Source organism: Microtus oregoni, unplaced genomic scaffold, assembly GCF_018167655.1.
Source record: "Microtus oregoni isolate MIOR12 unplaced genomic scaffold, Mior012 000082F_ref0000272, whole genome shotgun sequence".
NCBI lineage: Eukaryota > Metazoa > Chordata > Mammalia > Rodentia > Cricetidae > Microtus > Microtus oregoni.
Window position 1 is genome coordinate 2,298,584 of NW_024544542.1, and position 25,987 is coordinate 2,324,570.

Genomic DNA, 25,987 nt, shown 5'->3' on the forward strand with positions numbered 1-25,987 from the left:
AGCCCAGGGCCTTACACACTCTATGCAAGTACTCAAACAATGAAGCCACATTTCAGCCTTTTGTACTTTTTTTTTTTTTTGATACAAGGTGTGACCACATTTCCCAGTCTGTCCTCAGACTTTCAATGCCCCCACCCCACTAATCATGTCTGACTCAAATCTAATTTTTTAGGTCTGTTTTCATGTTTATGAATAATGTGTTCTTTTTTTTTTAAAAAAAAAAGGTAACTACAGACCACAATATGTGCCATCTACTACGTACCATGAACTTGCCTGTATACCAAGGAAAGTTAAACACATCCAGACTCCTACCACTGACTCCTCTGGGTTCTTAGTTCTTACTGGTTTTCTTTCAAACTAGGAGTGCTTTTTTCATAGTACCCGTCCCTTAGAGTTTTTGATACACATACATGTGTATGTGTGTTTATATGTACGTGTGTGTGTGCGTGTGTGTGTGTGTATGAAGAGTCCTAGCATAAAGATATAATAGAATATTTTCCTTAGAATGGATTTTCCTTAACTTAAAAATACATCTATGTGACAGATTTAAAAAAAGGGATAAGGAAAACCTGTTTTTGATTCCTATGGGGGGGGGGTGCATACAAGTGTCCCCTAAAAGAGAGAAAATGTTTTTCCATTGTGCCATCTTGGGGACACTGTTTTATTCTCCTGTAGGCCAGTGGTGGCCCTAGTTATTCATCTATACTGACTCTGACCTCAGCATTAACTACTCAGTCTTCCACATTAGTCTACATTCATTTTAGGAGTACAAGGCCACTGAGGTACCTTTAATTGTCAGGCTAACCTCTATTCTGAAATGCAAATAGATTGTTGGAGTGAACAACTCTACATCCAATCATTTTAAACCCAGAAGGAAGCAAAGCTAAGATCTAAATTAATAAGCAGATGGGGAGTCTAGAACCTCTGACATGGTCACCCATACAAAGCTGTACATTTTCCAGTGTCCATGATAGGAGGTGCAGAGGTTTGAATGAGAACTGACCCTAGTGGACATCTGAACACACAGTCAACATCTGGTGACACCATTTGGGGAGGCTTCAATGGTGCAACTGTGTTCAAAGAATTGTGCCACTGGAAACCCCCAGTATGGCTAGGTGACTTTCTTTGTTTCACACTTTTGGTTCAGGATGTGAGCTCTCAGGCCAAAGAAATGAATCACTGGTGAAGACCACTTGCTACTTTTTCAGGAGACTCAGGTTCAATTCCCAGGATCCACATGGTGGCTCACAACCATCTGTAACTCCAATTACAGGGTATCTGATGCCTTCTGCTGGATTTCAGGGGTGCCAGGCATACAATTGGAGCACATACAATGTAGGGAAAACAGCCATGCATACAAATATAAAATTAATTAAAAATGTCTCTGAACAAAGGAGAAATAACTCAGCACTCACTTCAAGTTAGTTGTGTCTTTCTGTGAAAGAGAAGGGAAACTGCTAGCTGAATATACTTTCTTTACAGAAATATAGTGTTTTTTTTAGAAAATAAAAGAAAACAATTTTAGATAAACATTTCATTTTTGATAGAAAGATTTCTAGATAATGCTTAAGAAAAAAGAAAGATGAAAGAAAAGGAAAGAGAAAAGGAAAGAAAGAAAGAAAGAAAGGAAAGAAAGGAAGGAAGGAAGGAAGGAAGAAAGAAAACCACTGTCATGTCTACTCTAATGGGAGTAAATGAAATAAAACTGAATAGCAGAAGATTTTGTGTTGACTTGGCACTGTAAACAATGAATGTTGACTGGATTTTAATAGAGAAACAAGACCAACAATGTAACTTAAGAATGCGCAGAATGCAGTAAGCCCTTTTATTGAAAATCTGAAAGTCTCACAGGCAATGAATGCTAACACTAAAATAACTAGAAATGCGCACCTGGGAACAGCTGTCTGTGCTGGGCACAACAGCAAGCATTGTGATTGGTGATAGCAAACCACTGCTGCCACCATAACACAGCAAAATACCAGCACTGTATCTGCTCTGCCATGGCACAAGGATGGAGGGTCTGCAGCTTCTACCATCCTAAGAGAGCGAGGGAGGTCAGGTTAACAGAGACAACACATGGTGACTGGCATTTCCACACCATGCCAGAATACAGTGCACCCTCTTCTCATTCGTCCGATCATGGTCCTTTGCTGGTTAAGATTCCAAAATATAATCTTGCTTAGCTTCTTTGAGAAATCTAATCATTCCGCAGTGTCTAAGAATCTTACAAACCAAATACCACAGCAGAGCGGAAACAGGAAACCAGGTCATAGTGGAGGACTCTGAGAATGCTTACACGGAGTAATAACAACAAAACTGTAGGGGAATAAAACGGTATCCATGCAATTACGTCCATCACATTCACTAACCCCATGATAATTTGAAGGTAAAAGGAATTAGATATCTTGGAACAATGAAAAAAGGTTATGCAATAGCCAAGGCTCTCTACCTTCTATACGGTCCAACCTACAATTACATTGTGATCAGCAGTTTGAGGTCAGAAAACTTGCTTGTTAAAATGGCATCCTGTATCAAACAGTGAGGAGCTTAGACCTGGGACACTGTGTATGGCTTTGCTTGCAAGAGTTTTGTTTTAGTTATTGATTTATACATTTGTGATGTAAAGGCTTCTGGGCTCGCAGGAATTTGTTTTCAACTACTTCCTTGCATTAGAGATCTATTGAATTAGAGCACACACACACTTTAAGAAGAGGCTTATTAAGCAAAGCACAGTACATTCATATACCCAAAGACCTACTGGGCATGCTGACCCAAAAGGGCACTAGCAACACATTGGGTTCTGTAGTGTGGGACTTTTTGTTAAGTTTGTATAAATATTTATGAAGTGGGTTGACATTCATGGGGATAAGGTGATCTTCTCTCCCTAGTTATGGTAGATCAGATTCTCTATTTTAGGGCATTTTATCCCATTATCCTTTCGAAAAGCCTACGAGAAGGCTGAAATCATAATGCAAATGACATTATAATGAAGCTGGGGTCCTCTGAGGATTCAGACTGTTCATTGGTGCATATGTGTGCTGATGGAGGAAGTCCCCTGGCACCTGGGTTTCTCATAAAGCTCGGGAAAAATACTAACTGGAGCTTCAAAGATGTTTAACCATGGGAGGGCAAGAATGAGAATTTTTCATAAATTTGTAGTTTCTAATATAGCCGAGTGCGGGCCATCACTACGTGCAGGTACTCAAACATAGGCAGTTCAGTCTGTTTGCAGAAATGCTATTCCTAATGACCCCACTGTGTTGCTCTTCTGATGCAATACATAAATTGAAGTATGGATATTTCCATAGATAGTTTCAAAAACAGTACCTGCCCAATGGCACACCATATGTTGATAGGAAATATTGATGATGAGGATAGAATTTGAAACTGCACTTTTAGATTCAAATATTGTCTCTGAGAGTTATAGAGATGTGATGGTCTTGAACAACTTAGGTTACTTCTCTGGACCTTGGTTTATCTGAAAAGCAGGTATATGGCTGGGGATGGTGATACACATAGGATGTGGAAGTAGGAGAATTGGGTGTTCAAGGGCATATGCTAAGTTCAAGACCAGTTTGGGCTATATGAGACCCTCTCTCAAACAACAGCAACAAAGAAAAATCAAAATGGGCTCACAACTGTTTGCATACTTCAAAGGGTAAGTAATAATGTAAACAGCAGTTCACACAATCATCACTAAAGTGATTTAGCTGTCTTCCATGCTATGATTATGATTTGTGATTGTATACAAACACATGGAACATATATTGACATGCATGGAATTGTGTTCAGACACATTTGTACATGTTCACACTGTAGACATGGATAAAAATTCTATAATCTTTCAACTGTCTAAAGTAAATGAAAAGTGCATATTGTCTGAGGTTACAATGTAAGTGCTGTAAGTTCAATCAAGTTTTAAATGCCGTGTTAAGGCATTCAGCAATTGCAGGGATCTCAGTAAAATTCTGCCCGGGGAGTTTTTTTTTTTTTGGAATGTTATTTAAATACAAATTAGTTTTAATGGGACATTAGCATATCTGACCTATATTGAACCATAGCTACTTCGTTGCTAATTTGCTACTTGATTATAAGATAGACGTTCTAAGATAGAAATAAACAATTCTTTCCTATAATTGAAAAACTCATACACACACTTCTAAAGACAAAGTTTAAACTATAAGCAAGTTGTGCTTCTCATGAACACATAATCTTCTTCAAAAAAGGGAAAGAAAAAAGAAAGGAAGAAAGAGTAACCAGCAACAACACCGCTAAGTCAAAATTGTACACCATCAATAACTGTAAAAAATTCAAATGACATGAAGCTGAAACAATGGAAGTGAGGGAAAATGACACTAAACACTCCAGATATCTGATTCATTCTCTTCCCACTCATCCCCAGCAGGACTCACAGTGTGCACATCCTCCAGACCACTTTGGATTCACACGTTTCATTTATGATCCAATTTATGTTTCTTAAATGCCACAACCACAAGTGTCCAATTTTGCACTCTTTGTTTTGTGCTGTTTAGTATTTTATTGCCTACATGCTATTTCCTATTTGCTGCTTGAATGGGCATTTGCTTGGGCTTGCCTACCAACTCTATCCTTTATTTCACAAATTAAAAAGGGATATCAATGCTGATCACAGTTTTTCTCTACGGCATCTGAAAAATGTCTCATAGTATTCATGATATGAATGAAAAGTTACCCCAAGAAGATTAGCTGTCTGAAGGAAAAATACTGTCAGAACCTTAAATATGAATTGGAAGACCATAATTTCAATAATTAATAGAGAATAGAAAAGCAACGTAACTCAGTATTAAAATGCTCAGTTTTTATTTCTTCCTGTATTTCCTTCTTTGAAGCAGAGAAGGTAGCAGAAGCATCCCCAGTCTACAAGTAAATATTAGCTGGTATGGCCAGCCCCATGTGGAATATCAGCAGGAGTAGTGGGGTTGCTGAGAGCTGAAGACTAGCCAAGTGTGAATAGGAGAGTCTGTCTTTGGCTTGGCAGTTAAGAGCTCTGCCTGATCTTTCAAAGGTCTGAGTTCAATTCCCAGCAACCACATGGTGGCTCACAGCCAGCTCTGAGATCTGGTGCCCTCTTGAGGAAGAGACATGGTCAGTTTTCCTCATCAACTTAGACCATGAAACCCAATATGGACAAGTTCAAGTTCAACAGAACCCGTCATATACAGGCTACCCATGCATGTTTCAGCATTGCCAGGGCATACATTTCATTTCAAATTCCATTTTCATCTTAACAACAACAACAAAAACAACCACACTGGGGAGGACAGGAAGATGAGGAAAAGGAGAAAGAAGCTACAAGAACATCAAGGAAAAAGCTGTCTGTTGGTTTTGGAAAACACGGTTTCTCTTTTCCTAGTTATACACACATTACAGGAACAGGAACTCTGTTCCTGACTTGGTGGAACTGCAGGAGGAGTGCATTAAACACAGTTGGGCAGGAGAGCAGGATGAAGCTTACACACTCAGTGTAACCACTACTGCACAGCCTACCTAACCATGGCTTACACACTCAGTGTAACCACCACTGCACATCCTATCTAACCATAGCTTACACACTCAGTGTAACCACAACTGCACAGCCTATCTAACCCTGGCTCACACACCCAGTGTAACCACCACTGCACAGCCTACCTAACCATGGTTCCTTTCTTTCTCCTCGCAGTTAAGCACTTGCCGGTGTGGGACAGCAGCTGACACTCACCCAGTGGGGATCCTGGGACAACCACGCTCCATCACAGCTTCCTACACATCATCTTGACTATTCCTCAGCTCAATCTATGGGAAAAGTACTCTCACTGCTCCCAGTTTTGATGGGACATAAGTGATTCAGAGAGGAAACTGGGTTTTCCAGATTCTCAGAACAAAAGTGATTTAAACCAGGCTGCGTGAGTGTCCAGAAACCAGTATCACAGCCACTACCTCTACCACCATCAAAGCATAGGCCATACAGGTCAAGGCCACCAAGGTAAGGGAGTTTCCATGATAAACAGATGAGACTCCATCCAGTATCAAATAATACCCCTTACTGTGGCAATGGCTAACTAAACGGGATGATCATAAACAAATATAATTTCCAAATTATATAACATAATTATGAGCCCAACTAGATTTACTATAAATCACACACACACACACACACACACACACACACACACACATTCATACATGACTCCAAAAACATTTTCTATTCCGTTTTATCTGTTTTATATCAGAGTTCTTAGTCCAATCCTCACCTAATTTTTAATATATAGTAAGGTTATTAGATTTAATATTACAGAAATAGCCAAATCCAGAGAACTTCTGTTACTTCCTGATTTTAGGTTCCTGATTACCTTATTTCGTCTGCACCACAACCATAACCTTCTGTGGGCAGAACTGAAGGGCTACGCACAGAAGATGGCCTCTTACCTGTTTCAGAGCCTTTTTGGTGTGCTGCTGGAAGGAAGACACCAGCTTGCTCTGCACCGCCGTGTTCGTAAGGCTGCAGTCTCGAGTGGAAGATACTTCATCCGCTACCTGCTTCGTACACACTAGAAGCAGAGAGAGATAATGATATTACTAATTTGAATTCCTTTTTTACACCCACTGTAATTAACTCACTTGGAGCTTTCTCTGGTTGAAAATGGATACTTAAAATACAGCAAAATAGCACAGTACGAGGAGACATATCTGGATTCAAATAGAAGGGATCGTTTAGTAACGGTGGCCACAGTTCCACTTAACTGCTTAGGCAGCCGGGCTCTGGTTCCCACTGGCAATTGTGGCTTTGTCAGGACATACACACAGCCACGTACCTGCCTTACAATGTGGTGGTCAATGGGCCCTAAATCTATCTTCATATGCAGATCCTACAATGGAAACATCTCAGTGAGAGAAATTGTTTTAAGCAAACTCAGGTCTACAGATTAAAACTCTCATTCTTCTGCCCAATAGCCGCCCCCTGGAGAATCCATGGTGGTTCAGGCTGTGCTTCTCTTTTTATGGGATAAGATCCATGATGCTTACTATCAATTCAATTTACCCTCTGCAGATAACAATGAGTTCTGCCCATCTTTGTTCGGTCCAGGCCTTCGCTTGGCCTATCCCAGATAGGGAATTTTCTCTCTTAACACTGTTATTGGTAACTTGTGTCCTTCTGAAGTGGGTGATCGTGGAACATACAGGGCCCACTGCTCTGTGAACTATTTGTTTGGGAGCTCTTCCTTCAGCCGTCCTCCATGTGGGAGGGTCTGGGCAGGAGTCCGCTATCCATGGACTAGAGGAAGGGGCGAGATTAGCAGAAGCAAAATGGGGAAGTGGCAGGGTAGGTGGCAGAATGGAGGCATATGTCAAAAGCAGGAGGCAAGAGGAAGTTGCAGGGAAGAAAATAACTCGAGAACATATTGTCAAAACTCAAAACAAGGCTTTTTAAGGGCACCGGGTAAAAGAAAAGTCAAGACTATTTTCCCAATGGTGGCAACTTGAGGGAGGAGGTGTGGAACAGACTTTTTAAGAAAACTACAGAATAAAGACTGTTTAGTTATCAATAAACAGCATATACCCTCAGTAGAAGGAAAAATAGTTATTGTAGTGCAAAATGGATACACGCTTTACATAAGATTTGCTTTTGAAAGACTAACATATCCTACCTAGAATTGAACATGTAATTAATTGAAAAGTTTTGCTGAAACCAGAGTTAATTGAGTTTTGTTTTAATAAAGAAAGTAATTAGGAAGCCAAAATGAACATATTTAGCAAAATATGTTAATTACTGCTAATTACATTTCGAGAAACTTTTCATATGGGAGCTCAGTTAGTTCTTAGAGTTTGTTTGTTATAAGAAAAATGTGTCATTTCCATATAGGGCAAAGAGAAAACTAGAGCTCAGAAAAGCAAAGAAAGGCATACACTGTTAAAGATAGTGAGCTCATACCTGAGACCCCAGGCTAAACCAGTCCCATGAGCTCATACCTGGGATCCCAGGCTAGCCCAGTCCTATTGCTGACTGCTTGATACCAAAAGTCCTGCCTCCCAAAGCAAAGATCTGATGCAGAAAATCCACATTTTAAGAATTATAATTTAGCTGCATGATGTTGGATTACTAAGTAGAAAGTCAATCAGGTTTACAGGATTAGGCTACTGAGTTGGGGAATACCTTACCCAGGAAGCACTAAAGCAATCACATTTTGGTATATGCTTTTGGAAAGGTGGCTCAGTGTTAAATGGGCTTTTTAAAGTTCTTCTACAGCACAGAGGCTTGGTTCCCAGTACCTGTGAGGGTTGGAGTGCAACTGTGGATAATTCCAATTCTATGGGGTCTGATGGCCCTTTCTGAACTCTTCAGGCAAGTGCTCACATACATGCACATTCACATGTGAGAGAGAGAGAGAGAGAGAGAGAGAGAGAGAGAGAGAGAGAGATTTGGATGTACATATAGAGACAGAAGTCTTTAAATTACAGATCAGACGGCTTTATTTTGCTTGATACAGTATGACAGTTTTCACGAAGACAGACTGGATGTTCTAGTAACGACTCCATTATAACACATCCTGAGTAAACACCGGATACCAGGCTGCTTTCCTTGAAATGACTACTGCACTGGTATGGTTGCTGACACTTCACCAACATTTCTTTACCCATAGATACCTATCAGATCACACTTAAAATATCCATACATAATATTCTGAAGCCTCTACAATGTGTGGCCAACGAAGGAGGTGACAGAGAGGTGGTAGACAGGATATGTCATCCTAGTTGGACCAACTAACTGCCATGGACATTATAAAAGTCCAGCTCAAAGTAAAGTAGGCATCAGCAAATATGCTTTATGGCTGCTACATTCTGGGTGCCATCTCCACTCAGGAAACTGAACATTTACTGACTGGATTAATGGAGAACCAAATGCAAAATGCAGGTAATGAGAACCTCACAGAATAAATGAAATTGCTTTAGTGCAATGAACATATAAATTCAAATTTACTATCAATTTGTTTAGGAAATACTTTTGCTAGTAAGTCTTTAAAAAAAACTATAAAATCTTTCTTGTTTTACTTTGTCTATACGTATATTGTGCAAGTGTCTTACAGTCTTTGTGTGGAGGTCACAGGACAACTTGCAAGAGTCAATTCTCTCCTACCAGGTGGGTCCTAGAGATCCAACCCAGGTCCTCAGACTTACTAATCCATGTCTTTACTAGTGAACCATCTCGCTGGCCCAGAATCGTCAGTCTTCCAGACGTAAACTTCAATGCAGTGGGATCAAACAGTAACAAGTTCTGACTAAATGCCCCTAAACTTTAGCATCCTTTTCATCATCTAAGTGCTGTGAAAACAGAGTGCACCTGTGTGTCCTTCCGGAAGAGAGCAGCTGTGGCTGTTACTATCCTCCTTCTTGCCCTCTGACCTGGGATGTCCCGAATATCAGGAAATCTACTTTAGGGTCAACGAGTATGTCTCAGCTCTGTTGTTGTCCTGTGTTCATTTGCAGTTATTTACAGCCATTTACAAGAGGATGTTCAATGCAGAGCCCAAAATGAAAGAGATTGTGTTGGGGGTGGGGTCGGGCCCTATAAATACCATGACGTGCGTTCTCAAACTGGGCCTTTTCGGAGTCCACATTACTAGCTTTCTCTTTACCCTTCCTTCAAAATGCAGGGTAGCACCTGTTTCAGCTACAGCCCCCTCACATCTCCCATTGATCTGGACATGATTCCCTGGGTCAAAATGGTTTTCTCCAAATATCTACTTTGGATAAAAAAATACACTATTAAAATGGGGAAAGGAAATGCACTTAACAATAAAATCTATAAACGACTGTGCCTTGGCATTGGGGATAGGTGTAAACCTACATCCCAAGCGGTGGGGTGAACCTGTATTATTGTAAAGTGCTGACAAATGTAAACCTAAAGTTTACTATGAGCACCTGAGTTAATTTCTTCATTCTTTTGCCAAACATATGACAGAAGGTTAGCAGAATGGAAAATACCCCATCCGCCGAGGAAACAGGTTATACAGACTCATATTCTGAAAAAAACACAAGGCTTTTACTTTTTTACACTTATTGTACAGCTGTCTTAAGAATAGATGTGATAAATAAATAATTGGAGGTCTGAGTGTTCATCTAAGAGGTGGAGTTTGATTTGTGAAATAGAACCTGAAGATAAATTAATGTTAGAGGAGAGGTCAGAGGAAATTCCCTGTAAGTGAAATTACAACAGGAGCCAGGAAATCCAACAATGGGGACAAATGATTTATCCAATAAATATCAAACCTTGACATGCAGCCTAGAACCTGATATCCTCTTGGAATTTAAGACAGAATGAGAGCTGGGATTTTTCTTTACTATTAAACTATGTCAGTATAATCACAGAATTAATGACAGATCTTTGCATATTAAAAACCCACAAAAGTTTGAAAAAGATAGTCTGTCCTTCTCATAGATGAAATAGATGAACACACTGAAAACACAAAAACAAAAACAAGGATGTACATAGAACCTTCATCCAGCAACTGATGGAAACAGAGGCAAAGACCCACATGGGAGCACTGGAATGACTGAGCTCCCAAAGTCCAGCTGAAGAGTGGGAGGAGTGAGAATATGAGCAAAGAGGTCAAGAACATGATGGTGGGTTCACCCACTGAAATAGTCTACCTGAGCAAATGGGAGCTCAACAACTCCAGCCAGACTGGGAAGGAAACCAGCTTAGGACCAAACTAGGCTTTCTGAATGTGGTTGACAGTTGCATGACTGGGGCTGACTGAGGGGTCACTGGCAGTGGCACCAGGATTCATCCCTACTGTTTGTACTGGCTTTTTGGGAACCTAGTCTCTTTGGATGATATCTTGTTCAGCCTATATATAGTAGGGAGGGCCTTGGGCCTTCCCCAAGGCAATGTGCCTTACCCTCTCTGAGGATTGGATGGGAGTGGGGTGGGAGAGTAGGTGGAGGGAATGAGAGGAGTGGAGGGAGTGGGAACTTGGATTGGTATGTATAATGAAAAAAGGTAGTATTTTTTTCCTTTTAAAAAATGAAAATAAAGAAACAAATAAGAATGTGAATTTTTGCTGGCTGAGTTGGTGTTCAGTATTTCTTAAAAGGCACAGCAATACCATTGCATCCCACATTTTGCTTGTCTTTCCAAATAAGGCAAACTGAAAGCATAGTTTAAATTAATATTCTAGTTTTAAACTTGCCTCTTAGCTATCACTTCACACACAAGTGACTCACTCACTCAAAATGGCTGAGAGCAAACGTTATAGGCAGCCATGAAGGATTCTTAATGACCAGAAACAAGGTGACAGTGTCTCAGCAAACTGGTCTTTTTCTCTAGGTGTCTCCAAGTTGTTGTCTGGCCTCTTTTTTATTCCATTTACCTTGAACATGCTATTGCAATCATTGATGTCATACAACTTGCACGTGGTTAAAGTGTAATAGTACCATGAAGCTCCTCTCCTAATCCACTTGGCAGATCCCTGGCAGAAGAACAAATGTCCCATGAATGTAGCTTTAGTCTTCAACTCAAGGTACAAATTAGGGAAAAATCAAAAAGTAGATGTGATCGATCTGCGTTTATTTCTGATGTATTTCTAGTCTCATATTTTGCTGGCTTCTACAACTCCTACCACATCCAATGTAGCCAAAGAAGGCATTTGACAATACTGGAGCACAAACACCTGCTGTTTGTCGCACTGGCTCTCCCTGGATCCCTCCCAAGGAGTCATCCCCATCACACAGTCTTGTAAATTTACCTTAAAAGATCAAACTCAAACAGTTTCTCCAAAAGCTCCCCTAAATGTCTCTGCAGAAGCCATGCTTTCTTCTAACCTATGTTCTCAAAAGTTAGTGGATATACTACTGATTGTCTCTGCAGTGATGGGATACGCTCTTGCCCCAGCAGCCCCAGGCTAAGCAACTCAGGACTTATGCGCAAAGAAAAGCTGTTCTATGCTCATTACATTGGATTTTTAAATCTGACTTTCATTAAATTAATTTAAAGTATCTATCATTGAAGTTAAGTTTTAATTACTGCCTTTATCAAGAACTGAAGAAAGGAGAAAAACAGATGTAGTTTGTATTATGGAAAAGCATACATAGAAGTTCTTAAAATTAGGAAAAATTAAAACATACATCTATTCTAAAGTCAGTTAAGATAAACAGGAAAGCAAACTTAAAGGATATCCCCCCCGCCCAACAAAAAGAGGCGGGGAGTTACATGGATGGGAATAAGCATAGATATATTTCTCTGTGTCACCTTACTCATTGTCTTACTTTAAGAGAAAAGCCACAATTTTATGGTTCTTGCATAAGGAAATAAAAACAAGATTTCAAAGTCAAAGCTAAAAGTCATTAAGCTACATAAAATGGCAAGGGCCGTGTAGGCACAGACCACAGTGCATGCCAGGGCGTGGATAGTACTCAGGCACTGCCATAAAGCCTTTTCATTCTGTTCACTGCTGTGTACCCCACTAAGCCACCCACGTAGGCAACAGCTATTTGAGAGAGCTCTACTTCAAGCGCCTCCCAAGAAAAAAGGTATGGACTTCAACCACTTTCATTTCTATTAATTTTCTTCTAATTCTCCCTATTAGTTTCCTAAAATAATCACAGATGATGCTCTCAAACACCAACAGATTCCTATAGAAACACCACTACTATGATCTAAAAGCTGAAAAACTTCACAATGAATGGACATCATATCAGAGGACTGGGGACAACACTATGGCTACCCATTAGGGCTCATTAATACTCCAAAGTGGGCTGGGCTTTCTTGTTTATTTATCACTAGTTCAGTCATATAACTTTTACATTGTCATATATATGCACTATACATTGAGCAGATCCCCTTCAATCCCCTCCCCTCCCTTTTTTCCTTCCATAGTCCCTTTTTATCCTTCCATCTAGTTCCCTCTGTTCTCCAAAACAGCTTTGCTGCTGTGTTTATGACATAGCTACATTTATGTACATATGTATGTATGAATATATGTATGTATGTATAATAGGATTGAAAATTGAGAGAACACATATGACATTTGTTTTATCTGAATAGAATTAAGTTGCTTGATATGATAATCTGAAATTAGAACTGTAGACCATTCTCAAACAATGAAGAACAAAGAGTTTTTAAAAAACATACAAAAATGCCCATGATTCAATTGTGGGGTTATGACTTATCTTTGTTCAACTCACCATATTATGTGTTAGATGCCATCATGACATTTTTGATTAAGTATGCTTTTGTGTTTCCTATCTGTATCCTTCCCTCCCTGTACCCATCTCCCACTCTTTACTTCCCAGATATACACATTTCCTCCTTCATTTCTGACACACCATGACCCACTCCATCCTTCCTTATCACTTAATATTGCTCTCTCTTGATCGTCTTCTTCCTGGATTTTTAGATGTTATTCATACTTAAAGCTGATCACATGTATATATACACATTATAAAACTATAAGGTTTAACATTTATCCCCTTTTTCAAAACACAATGGTGTAAAACAATTAAATCCAGAAAAAACTATGCCAATGGAAACATAATAGTTATAACTCTACTTTGTTTTGAAAGATCAATAAGCAAGTGATTCCAGAGTAAAGCCCACATGGGAAATTGTCCAAAGGTTTCAGCTTGGATTACAATGTGTTTTGTGTATAGTACTTACATTTGAAATTGTGTAAGCAGATCTTCTGGATCAATGCAGCAACTAAATGCATGCCAAGAAGTATAAAAACTGACATAAAAAAGAACAGGAAACCCATTTGACCCCAATTAAAATTTTCCTGGACTCCAATTCTATCAGAGAAAGGTAATTCCTTAGTCCTTTTTGGATCCAGCCTATGGAGAGATATCTTCTCTAAAATGATTCCTGGGTCAAAGTGGGTACAGTCAGCTCGGCCAAAGGAAGCTCTCTTTTTGCATTTAAAAAAAAAAAAAAAAAAAAAAAAAAACCAAACCTCTAAGGGTATGATATGCCAAAACAAACTAGCAACAGAGAACTGTTAGCAATAAAATAACGGAAATAGCAATTTTCCCAAGAAACCGTTAAAAAACAGAGTCTTGACATTTTAAGCACTGGGGCTCTTGAAATTATTTAACATAATAATATATATGAGTAAAATATATGAGAGAATGAAATTGTTACTATGTTTCCAAAACCTGCTTCATTAGCTCTGTTAGCCTTACTTCAGAAAAAAGGAAAAAGAAAAAAAAGTAATAGTGAACAAAGATGCTACTGTTATATTTTAGTAGTTTGCTTCTCTATTGCAATGATAAAAAACCATGACCAAAAGTAACCTGAGGAGGTAAAGGTTTCATCTTACACTTCCAGGTCATGATCCTTGACTGGATTCCTGCCTTGACTGAAGGAAGTCAAGGCAGGAATCCAGAGCAACAACCCTTAGGAAAGTTTCTTTATTAGTTTGTTCTCTGGCTGGCTCAGATAGCTTTCTTATGCAGGCTAAGACCACCTGCCTAGGGATGGCACCACCCACAGTGGTCTGGGCTCCCCTGTATCAATTAGAAAACAAGACAATGGCCCATAGACATGTTCAAAAGCCAACCCAAAAGAGGTTAATTAATTGTTCAATTGGTGTTCCTTCTTCCCAAGTGTGTCAAATTGACAATAAAAACTAATTATAACATACATGTATGCATGTATATATGCATATGTCCTTGTGTATACATGAGTATGTTGTATTTATGTATGTACATGAACTTATGTCATAAAGCACAATGTTATGAATCTCCTTAGTGATTTTGGGCTGATATTGATTAGCACATTGCAGTTGTCTATCACAGAACTAGGTATACCTTACCTGATTTAGAAAGTCAACAAAAGGTTAATGAACATTTTGGGTTGACCAGATGAAACACTGAAGCTGCAAAGGTAACTGAGAACATTTCCCACATGGAAGATGTACTCTAAACGTCTTGATTAATCAGCCATTCTGATTTAACTCTGCTAATAGCTGTGCATACCCTTCAAAGATTCCCTTTAACCACGAATTAGACATGGAGAAAGCATCAAACTAAAATGACATATTTAACAAGGAAAGCATACCTAAGGAGTTCTACTTTCTAGCTGCCTGACCCCCATCCTATCATAGACACAGAAAAATGGAAATGAAGAAAAGCAGATTCTGTTGTATGAGGGAAACTACGCCATAGGCATTTGGGGGGTAGGGGTGAGCAATGTGGAAATCTAGTGCAGTGGAAACCACTTGGAACCTATAGGGGGACCCTAGGGAGGACTCCTAGTAACGAGGGATATGGAACCAGAACCAGCCGTCTTCTGTAACTAGAAAAGATTTCTAGTGATGGGACTGGGATGCCAAACCAGCCACAAAACCTTCCACCTTCAACACATCTTGCCTGAAAGATGTGCTGAGGTAATGGAGGCACAGAACTGTGGGAGTAGCTGACTAATGACTTGTTCAACTTGAGGCCCATATCATGAGAGGGAGCCCATGCCCAACACAGCCTGCAGGGCGAGACACCAGAGGCTCAATAGCCCAGAGACCTAGAATAGAACCAACCACAACTGGAAAAAAAGTGAGTGAAATGATTTTTAATGATATTCTGCTATAGCTCTAGATCAGTGTCTAATCATCAGTGTCATCAGGCTTCATCCAGCAACTGTTGGAAGCAGATGCAGAGACCCACTGTCAAACACTAGGTGGAGCTCTGGAATCCCAAGGAAGATGGAAGGAAGGATTGTAGAAGCTATCTGGGTCGAGGACACCAGCAGAACATGGCACACATAATCAACCAATAGCAGCTCACAGAGAGTGATGCAGCCATCATGGAGCCTGTATGGGTCTAACCCATACATAGGTCTGTATGAGTGTAGACCTTCAGCATATATGTTGTTGTTATGTAGCTTGGTGTTCTTGTGAAACTCCTAACAGTGGGAGTGGGGGTGGATCTGTCTCTTTTGCCTATTCTTACAACCCTTTCCCTTCTACTGGGTTGCTTTGTCCAATCTTGATACAATGGCTTGTGCCTAGTCTTATTGTAACTTGTCCTGCAGAGTTGAGTTGACATCCCTGGGAGGCCGGCTATTTTTTGAAGGGAAACAGGAGAATTAGATCTGAGGGAGAGGAGAGGTGGGGGATGGCTGGGAGGAGTGAGGGAAGGGGAAACTATGGCCCAGATGTATTGTATGAGAGGAGATAAAATAAAAACAATGATAACAACAATTTGCAAATTGTTGTGTTGTACATGTTTGTATTTACATGAACTTATGTATATATGTACACGTATGTGGAGAACAGAAGTCAATTTCTGATGTCTTTTTTCAGAGATTGCCCACCTGTTTCTTGAGACAAGTATCTCACTAGGACATGGGAGTCACTGATTCTGCTGGGATGACTGGCCAGTGAACCACAATGATCTGCCTGTCTCTACCTTCCCAGTGCTGGGATTACAAATGTGTGCCACACACCCACCTTTTCATGTGGGTAATGGGTAATCCTCATGCTTGTGAGGCAAGCACTTCACCACCTGAGTTGGCACTCCATCTCCCAAATTATTTCACTTATACTGGCAGAACAACCCTGATCTTCAATGCTACTCCATTTCATGAAATAGTCACAGAGAAATAGAACAATAGACCCAGAAAATGAAACATAGAAATGTCCAGGAAAAAAATGTAAGAGCAAAAGGCTAGTGAGGGCCAAGGGTAAGAGCTTCACTAATGGGCTTATTGCTAATTACTTTGTATGTCAGGATGTAAAATATCAGGCAAAGTACACAGATAGCTGTTTGAGAAACAGTTGTAAAGAGTCACTTTGCAGACAGAGAAAATGGATTATCTGGCAGCAGTGAGAACATACAGTTTTTAAAGAGCATGTCTGCCTTGTTCCGATGTACATGTCTCTAACAATATAAATCAAAATTAGCTCGTTAAGATGAATAATTGGGGGAATACCTTTAATTATATTTTTATTTGAGAGTGAGCTTGTTTTTCTTATGAGATCACACTCCTTCTTGTCTTTATCATTATTATGGAATTTTGCTCTTGTAACACAAGAGAACTTAGAAAATGATATGTAGCGGGAGAGATTTATCTGTACTGCAAAGCAAACTTTCTCTTCCCCCATGGCTCCAAGCTGTTAAAACTGACTAAAACCCATTTATACATGAACCGAGTTCACAGTTCAAGGAGGGAGATGTAAGAAAAAGAGGCCCCTGATGGATAAAAGAAATGGAAGTAATATCTAAGTCATGTTTGAAGGAGTGGGAGTGAGTCATTTGGAAAAGGCGAAGGGGGTGGTCAGGCGATGGTAACCAGCTGTTCTCCATCATGGGGCCACAGAAGAAGGGAGAAAATTGTTTTAATTAAAAGCACAAAGACTCAACATAAGGAAATCCTTCTTTGCTATAAAGGTTATCAAAAACACAGAGGGGAAAAAGTAAGAGGGCTGGATTTTAAGATTCCTACTCTCCCTGGACATGTTGCTAGGAAAATATCTTCTTAAATGGATTGGGTACAAGGAAAGTGAGCAGAATAATCTTTCGAAATCTCTTTTATTTCTCATAAACTGTGAAACTGTGGGCAGGAATGAAAGCATGAGGAATGGGAAGGAGTGGGCAGAGGAAGTCTGACACCCCACCAGTGGCCATTTCTCTGAGGAGTGCTCACTTCCCTCTGTACTTTCTTCCATCTGTACCTGAAACAACACTGTCCTCACAGGCTTCAGTTTCTTCAGCCCACCAGAGTAGAGCAGGTGCCTCCACTGGTTAACAAGTTGTTAACTAAAATGCAGAGATGTGGGCTATGGGACAAGTTTGTTTAACCCAAGGAAACCAGGTGGCCTGGTACAAAGTCTCAAGGAATTTTTTTTTCTCATGCTCACAAAAGTTTAAGAAAGGGTGCCAAGTAGACAGGGGCAATGCTATGTCTTCTTGAGTGAACAACTGGGAGCCTGCAATCAACACCCTGCACGCCCCCCCCAAAAAAACCCCACATGTGTGTGGACACATAGCATGTTGCAAAGCATCTTAGTGGGGCATCACAGTCAAATAGAAAAACAAGACCCTGAGGGGTGGTTAAGATTGTTAGCCTGATTCATTTGTATTCACTTGGACTCACACATGTGGGTGTGTTTGTAAGGGTGTCTCCATAGGGATTTAACTAAGGAGGAGTATCTGCCTTAAATGTGGGCTGCACAGCCCATGGACTGAGATCTGGAGAGAGAAAGGAAGGAAGGAAGGAAGGAAGGAAGGAAGGGAGCACCAGCACTTATCTTTGTCTTCCTGACAGTGGGAGTGCCTTGTGCCATGCATTCCCTGCTCAACCTGAAAGCAGAACTGACCCTTTTTTTTTCCTAAGCTGCCTTTTTCAGGTATTTTGTCATTCCAAAAGGAAAAGGGAACTAATGCAGTAGGTAGAGACCAACTACTCAAGACATTCTCCTAGGTACCATGCCACCCTCTGTCCTCCCCTTCCCAGTGTGAGTAGGCTACATAAGTACACACTGTGAACACTCTGCCAGGGGTCCTGAGCCTTCCCTGGAAACTCCCCCACTTTCTCCATGAAACGCCTGGTATCTGTGTAATTGATGCATCAGCAGAGATCGTACCCATACACGAGCCATCTTAAAACAACTTTCACTTTTGATATATAAAAAAATACCCCCTCTAACTGTAACCTCTGAGCCAAGGAAAATAAAGAGCGAGCTGAATAATGTTTCATTAAGTTAACACAACTCTGCCAAGAATCACACAATCAGAAACCCACTTAGAAAACTGGCTACAAAGAAGAATGAAAAAGGGTCAAATAAAATTCTTGAAATGTTGAAATCATTATACATACTGGGATTTCAGGTCTAAACAACATTGGATATGTGTTCCTGTTTCTCCCTCCCCTTCATTGCTTCTCCCTCCCTCCCATTGTTCTTCGCTCCTTCCCTCCCTCCCTCTCATTGCTCTTCTCTCCCTCTCCCCTCTCTCTCCTCTCTTGCCTTTCGATCTCCCTCTCTGTAAAAGTAGACTTTAAAAATGCTAATTCCCTGGCCTTAGTGTGGCTTCCTCCCTGAAGCCATTAGGGCTAATAGCAAGCAGAACTTTTTTTGATCTCTGTAGATGAAAATTATACATTCTTCAGTTTCCTCATTAGAAGGGAGGAGGTGGTTTTCTGTTTATCTTAAGTATTAAGCATATTACAGATACAAAAGAGATACTTTATTCTTATTAATAACAACTATTAAGTAGAGGATGAAGAGGGTAAAGATTGTCTACTAGTGATATTATTTAACATAAAAATTGTGGGTTATGTAAGAGAGTAATACATTGTAAACCAACTTAACACGTGAGGAAAGCCATAATATACCTCTGTATTATGCACAAAAAAACAACTCAGATACAAACACACACATAAATCTCTGCCTAAAATAGGCCATAAAATTCATAATGTTTTCTTTGTGTGACACAGATCTATACTTATATAGGTATAACTTGTCATGGCTTATCAACACAGAAGAATCAACCGATTCACCTAAATCACTCTTTGATCTCCAGAGCTTAGCTTATAAAATTTGAGCCGTTTACTTTCTCAAGTCTGTATGTTCAATATTTGTTCACGTGGGAGACTCCTCCGAAGTCAAGGAGGCATGGACACAGTCATAGTTCTTTGTCCCATAAATGTAACCATCAAAAATATACCACTTGCCCCACAGTGGATTGCTTCAAGTGAACTTTAATAAAAGTATCTTGGCAGAGCAGCAGCCATTTTCTAAGACTCTGTTCTTGTGGTCAGCTGAGAAGGGCCAAGAGAAGGGCTAAGGCAGGACTTCATTGATTGGAACTCTATCACAGGGACTGGCATTCAGATACTATAGATTGCTGCTTAGTAGAGTTTTATCACTAAGATTTATTTTTAAGGTGAGTATATGTGTATGCATTTGTTCACGTTAGTATAGGCAAGAAGAGGGTGTCGCAGCCCCTGAAGCTGGGGTCACCAGCGCTGAGAAGTGAACTCTACAAGATCAGTAGGCATTCCTAAGCAGTGAGTCCTCTCTCCAGCGCCAGTTTGCTGTCAGCCAAGGCAAGGCATTTCTTTTTCCTATATATCTTTGTTCCCCTCTTTGATGGTGTAACAATTAATCTTTATTAATTTTAAATGACTTGGTTATGCCAGAGTGATTCTTTCAATTGTGCCAAAGGTATCTTACCAGTCACTGGTTATTATTCACATAGATCCTTCCCAGGCTCTACACCAAAGAAGCAATAGTGGGGGCTCCCTCAGGTCCACATGCACACATGTAGAAAACTTTCTCGGGAGGATAATGAGAACATTGACGGCTCACACTGGAAGGGCAAATTACCTCTACCGCTAGGCAAAAACTGCTCCCTACTGTTCCAGGCAGTGTATCAGAATAGTTAGAACCTGGCTTTTGGTGTCAGATACACATCTGGGTTTGGATACTATCTGAGAGGTCCCGAAGACTATTCTTTGTCATCAGATCAAGCAACAAAACCGATAAATCCCATCTGCATCCGAGGAATGCCGTGAATATCAAAGTATGTGCAATGCGGGCTGTTTGCAAAGGCTGGCACCATCAGCCTCAGTAGATTTTCACTCTCTAGGTTTTCCACGCTACACGGGGCACTTTTGTGGATAGGAAATATGCTTGTCCTGCAAGAAGCAATTATGGCTTGCAATAAGATACAAAGGTGGGTGAGCCAAGGAGTACTCAAGGAAATAAGCTATTTACTATTCTTTCAGTGATTTCCCCAAAGCAATTTCCCTAATGCAACTTCAAAGGAGAGGCCAGGAAATCTAATTTGGGTCACATTAGCTGGATATGTGCGGGTCTGAGTTATTCTGTGAAGTACCTAATCACATGTCAAATTAGGGGAGTCTGCTTATCCCTGCTTTGACTTAATTGCTGGTTGAGGTCTCCTCCCCTATTTCTGTCCCTGCCCAATCCTTGTCTCCCCCGGAAGTCAGGGTTGGTCATTAGCAAAATTTTTCCAATCTCAACATTTTCTCCAAACCATTACTCTGCTTCTTGATTGACAAACCTTGGTTCTCTCCCATTTAACCGGACTCTGAGATTTCGCCACGTGGCAGACTTTTGTCTTTGTCACATGTCTTGTACCCTTGGGCCTGGAAATCGAGTAAGTGACCCATGTAACCCTCACTGTTCCGCTGGACCATTCTTCCTCCCTGTTCCTTTCTTGCCCCCAGCACTGTATTCTGTGTCATCAAAGCATATGTGTCTTGTGTATCTTGTGTGACTCACTCTGGGCGCATGTAAAGGTTAATTTATTCACTGATCTGTCCAAGTCCAACCTGATAAACCCAAGTTTACTGGAACTAACTACAAGGAGGCAGATGACTCAAAAGGTAGTTAGAGCACAAAGTAAGCCCATTGCCAGCCACTCAGCTCTCTTTTTGTTCATTTTTTAGAGCTTAATATGCTTTTTAAAAATACACATCTTATTTTTCTATTCATTTTATATACTAACCATAGTTCCCCTTTCTTCCATTCCTCCCTCTCCCCCCTCACCTCTTATAGAGTGACTGCCAGACTCTTAAAGAGAAAAGAGATACCACTGGCCTTCCTCTCTGCTCTTACTGGCTTGGTAGGATTAGAGTCAGGGTTAGGGTTAGAGTTAGGATAGCGTGGACACTGCTTGTGGGTTATTACAGCTGTTCTACTTCAATGTATCCCTGCCCATGGACAGTTCAGGTAAAATAGGTATGCTAGGATCACCAACTCCTACTACTCTTATCTATATGCTCTGATTAACTCTTGAGTTACCCTCCATTTCTGGACAATTTTAGCTCTTACTCGGTATGCCTTATCCATACCATTTCTCTTATATTTTTTACTTTAATAGTTAAGGTTACTCTTAAACCCTATAACCAGGGTCTTTATCAGTTTTTATATCTTTGTTTTAATTTTAAAAAGCTTATCTTTCCTCTGTGTAGACCTATCCATCCCTCTGGCTTAAACACTATGGAAACTGTACATCTCTCCTCCATTCCTTCATTCCCATGTTGGACCACATGTGTCAAGACCTCAATGGCAGACAAATCTATCTGTGCATTTGTTCAGTGGTCCAGAACACAACTGTGAGAAATCTCAGTAGAACTGCTGTCTAGTACATTCAGCATTGATAAGCTTACGAATGTGGCCTTAACACTTTCAGATGCATTGGCAGAACTCGGCAAACATAGGAATTCTTCTCCTTAAGTCTCCGAGAGTACTTCCACCATCCAAACGTTGGCTGCTGAACTGACGTCCTTTACTTAGAAAAAGTGGCAGCAGGAAGGGCCAACGTCTTCAGGCCCCTTCCGCATCTCTGTACTCACCCACCTTGCTTCTACTCAGACAGCTTCAGGTCTCTACTGACTGTTTTCCATCCTATCTGTGCCCTTAGCTAAAATCAGTCTTTTAACTGCACAGATGTCCATCTTCCTCAACATTCTCCGGTGTTATTAAGCACATGGCAGTGTAACATTTCTCCCACTAGATCCATTTCTCCTTCACTAGAATTCTCCTACCAGTAAACAATGATTCTATTATATTTTTGTCCATTAAGCCAAAAAAAGTATCCATTATATCCCTCTTTTAAGGATTTTCCCACTTTCTTTTTCTCCACCTCAAAAATCCTTGAATCTTTGGCATTGTCTGTACTACTTTCTGATTTCTTTCTCACTCTCGTAACCCCGTCACATGCAGGCTATGATCAACACTCTTGTGGCCCAGTCACATGTATGTTCTGCTCAACACGCTCATGGCCCAGTCACATGCAGGCTGTCATCAAAGTCCCCAGATCTGCTTCTGTCCTTGCAAAGTGCATCAATGAAGCATAAATCCAAGAGAAATGGATTCTTCCCTTTCTTCTCCATGGTTCTCACCCCTCTTTCACATTCTTCCTCCCCATCTCTGCCCATCTCAAGACAAGGTTTCCAGCCCAGAGTGGCACCAAGCATCTTGTGTAGGTAAGGACGACAGTGTACCTGATCTTGTCTCAGTACAAAGCTAAGCAGGGTTAGTGGTTAGTGCTTATACGGGAAGAAGCATGGTCATTTTTGAATCTCTGCCTTCTAAGAAACATATTGTTCCATCTTCCCATACAGAAATCATGAACCATATCTCTTTATCTGCAATCCCATTCACCTGTTTCCCAAGTTTCCCCAATCTCCTGAAATTCAGGTTCCCACAAGACCAGTCTTTGATCTTTTCTTTGTGATTTGCCTTTAGTGACCTCAACCAATTCCATGTCTACAAATGATTCCAGTCAATGGAAAATCTCCAGGTGTCCATTTTCCACCCAATCTTGCCCTTGAATTTTGTTGATCATTTAACACATTTTAACACCTTGATTCAGCAAGGAATAGAGAAACTAGCCCTAACTTACGAGAAACAAAAATTAAACCCATCAGTCATAAGACACTGTAGATCTTAGTCCAGCCATAGAAATAAAGTAGAAACACCAACCAGGAACCCTCTCTCACTATGTGGGAGGAATATAAAGATCCTGATAATATCCAAGAAAGTTATTCAGGGAAATATCCCATTGAATAAAAAAGAAAAGTATTCTTCAGTGCTAAGATTTTTAAATCAAAAATGATAGATAATAAATCTTAAGCAACAAAAATGTTGCAGAAAAAAATCATACCTATAATGGTGAAGAAAGCAAATAGTGAACACGGAAATGGAATAACTTTGAAGAGAGCAAGGCTGTGTTTGCTGGTGTCACTCACCCCTGTTCTCCGCTCCATGGGCGCTGGTTTCTGCCATCTCTGTGCCGTCCAGGTCTGCGTCACAGACTAGATCCAATGCTCCATCCACTGGGCATGATGACTCTTCTTTCTGTATTATTTTGAAAACAAACAACAACAACAAAAGATTTATGGAGATGTATCAGCAACTGAATAATATTTTTAGAATCCTGATGTATTATCAGAGATAAATGATTCAGAAATGTAATACGGACTGACTTTTAATATAGAAGTTACTCTTTTGGATGGAAGATGTAAAAAAAAAAATTAAAGCCTTGAGAAAAGACCACCATTGTGGTTGATATCTGTGGACAGTTTCTAAAATCTATACACAGGGCTGGAAGGCTGGATGTCCCTCCCAGTGGTTAAGAGCACTGGCTCCTCTCCCAGAGGTCATGAGTTCAATTCCCAGCAAACACATGGTGTCTCACAACCATCTACAACTAACTATGAGATCAAACGACCTCTTCTGGTGGGCATACCTAAAGACAAAACACCCACATATCTAAAATACATAAATAAATTTTCAATAAAACCATTCATAAACCAAGTGGTCATGGTGCATGCCTTTAATCCCAACACTTGAGAGGAAGAGGCAGGCAGATCTCTATAATTTCAAGGCCAGCATGGTCTACAATAGCTAGTTTCAGGACAGGTTCCAAAGCTACAGAGAAACCCTGTCTCAGAAACAAACAAATAAACAATAAATAAATGAAATAACCTATACACAATTATTTCCTTCTGACATATACAGATTGCATTCTTTTTTCAATTCTATGTTCCTTCCAATGTAAAGAAAGAACAAAGGACTGACAACTCAGATTTTTGACCAATAAATGAAACACCCACGACTATCAAAAACAAATGAAAAAAATACAAGTAATTTTAATGAACTTGTGCTATTTTCTACAACACACAACGTAATAAGAATAGAAGAAATTCCTACTTATGAAAGAATTTCTTTGTCAGGTATGAGTCCTGGCATTAAAACAAACTTATCAAAGGCAGTTGATGAACTTTAAAAACAATCCATCACTTACAATAATTTCTTTTTATCTTGGGCAATCTACTAAAACATATTGACTTCAATGATTCTAGTCAGTAATAATTATTCTGGTAGAGCATATTCTCAGTTGCTTTAGCAAAAGCTCTTGTCCTGATGAACTTTCTATTTTAGATGCCACTTCCCATTCTCAAGAGCAATGAGGAATCCACCAAGTAATTAAGATTCTTTCATCCAAAACTTCCTCTAATATTTTATCTATAGCTCATATTTTTAATTTTTCTTTTATCTTCTTTTTCTTTTTTAAGACAGGGTTTCTTTGAATAGCCGTGGCTGTCCCAGAACTCACTCTGTAGGTCAGGCTCATCTTGAACTCACAGAAATCCACCGGCCTCTGTCTCCTGACTGCTGGGATTAAAGGAGTGCACTACCACTGCTGAACAAATTTTTATTTTCTATAGATATATTTTGCTTATATAACTATAAAATATATTTATTATTGCTTTAAAAAAATCAATTTCTTGAGCATTTTGCTACCCCATTGAATATCTGATTTAAACCAGTGCAATTTCATGCAGAAGGTAAGATTTTCTTCTTTTTATAGAAGCCACACAGGTGCAAAGTGTACCTAACCAACTGCAGTAGAGTCCCAAACTGGACGGCAACTGTGCTCACTAAAGCTCCCCGCTGAAGCTCTGTGCCACGCCTCCCTATAAATCTCAAAGAATCAAGAAGAAGTTGCAAGAAAGCCACAGCTAGTTTTCATTATCCCATGTTATGAAGCAAAACCATGGGTTTTACTTAAAGAAATCCATCACTGTTTATTCTCCACACATCTGTGCGGGAAATGAAAACCTTCATGTGTACAGAAGTCCTTCACAAAACTCTGTGTTTACCGTATATAAAACTATGTGTGACCCACAGTAAGAATACACACAGTATGCAAAACCATGCAACTTACTTTGAGAGCATAGAGGCCTGACTTTCCAGGGATTTTGAAGAATGTTCCATCCCCTATTCGAGTGTTACTGTGAAGCATGGCATTCAGACAGGCTAAGGGAGAGGTTCCACTAGAAAGAGAAAAGTGTGCAAAACATGAGCCCAGTTGAGACACAACGGATTAAGCCAAACCATTCTGCGAGTCTGAGAAGAAAACAAAAAACAAAACCCACCTCCTTACATGCCTTTTAAAATACATCGCCATCCTTGAAAACATCTACATTACAATAAAGGGC

General features: G+C 40.1%; 1 protein-coding gene across 1 annotated transcript in view; it reads right to left on the reverse strand.

Annotated features, from left to right (window-relative positions):
- The window catches only part of LOC121441872 (putative Polycomb group protein ASXL3), a 147,948-nt gene that overhangs the window by 86,829 nt on the left and 35,132 nt on the right, over positions 1-25,987 (reverse strand). The window contains exons 3-5 of the mRNA XM_041643204.1: positions 25,714-25,822; positions 23,732-23,840; positions 6,445-6,566 (exon numbers count right to left, since the gene is read on the reverse strand). Of these exons, the coding sequence (XP_041499138.1) occupies positions 6,445-6,566; positions 23,732-23,840; positions 25,714-25,822 (340 nt within the window). The remainder of the gene's footprint in view (positions 1-6,444; positions 6,567-23,731; positions 23,841-25,713; positions 25,823-25,987) is intronic.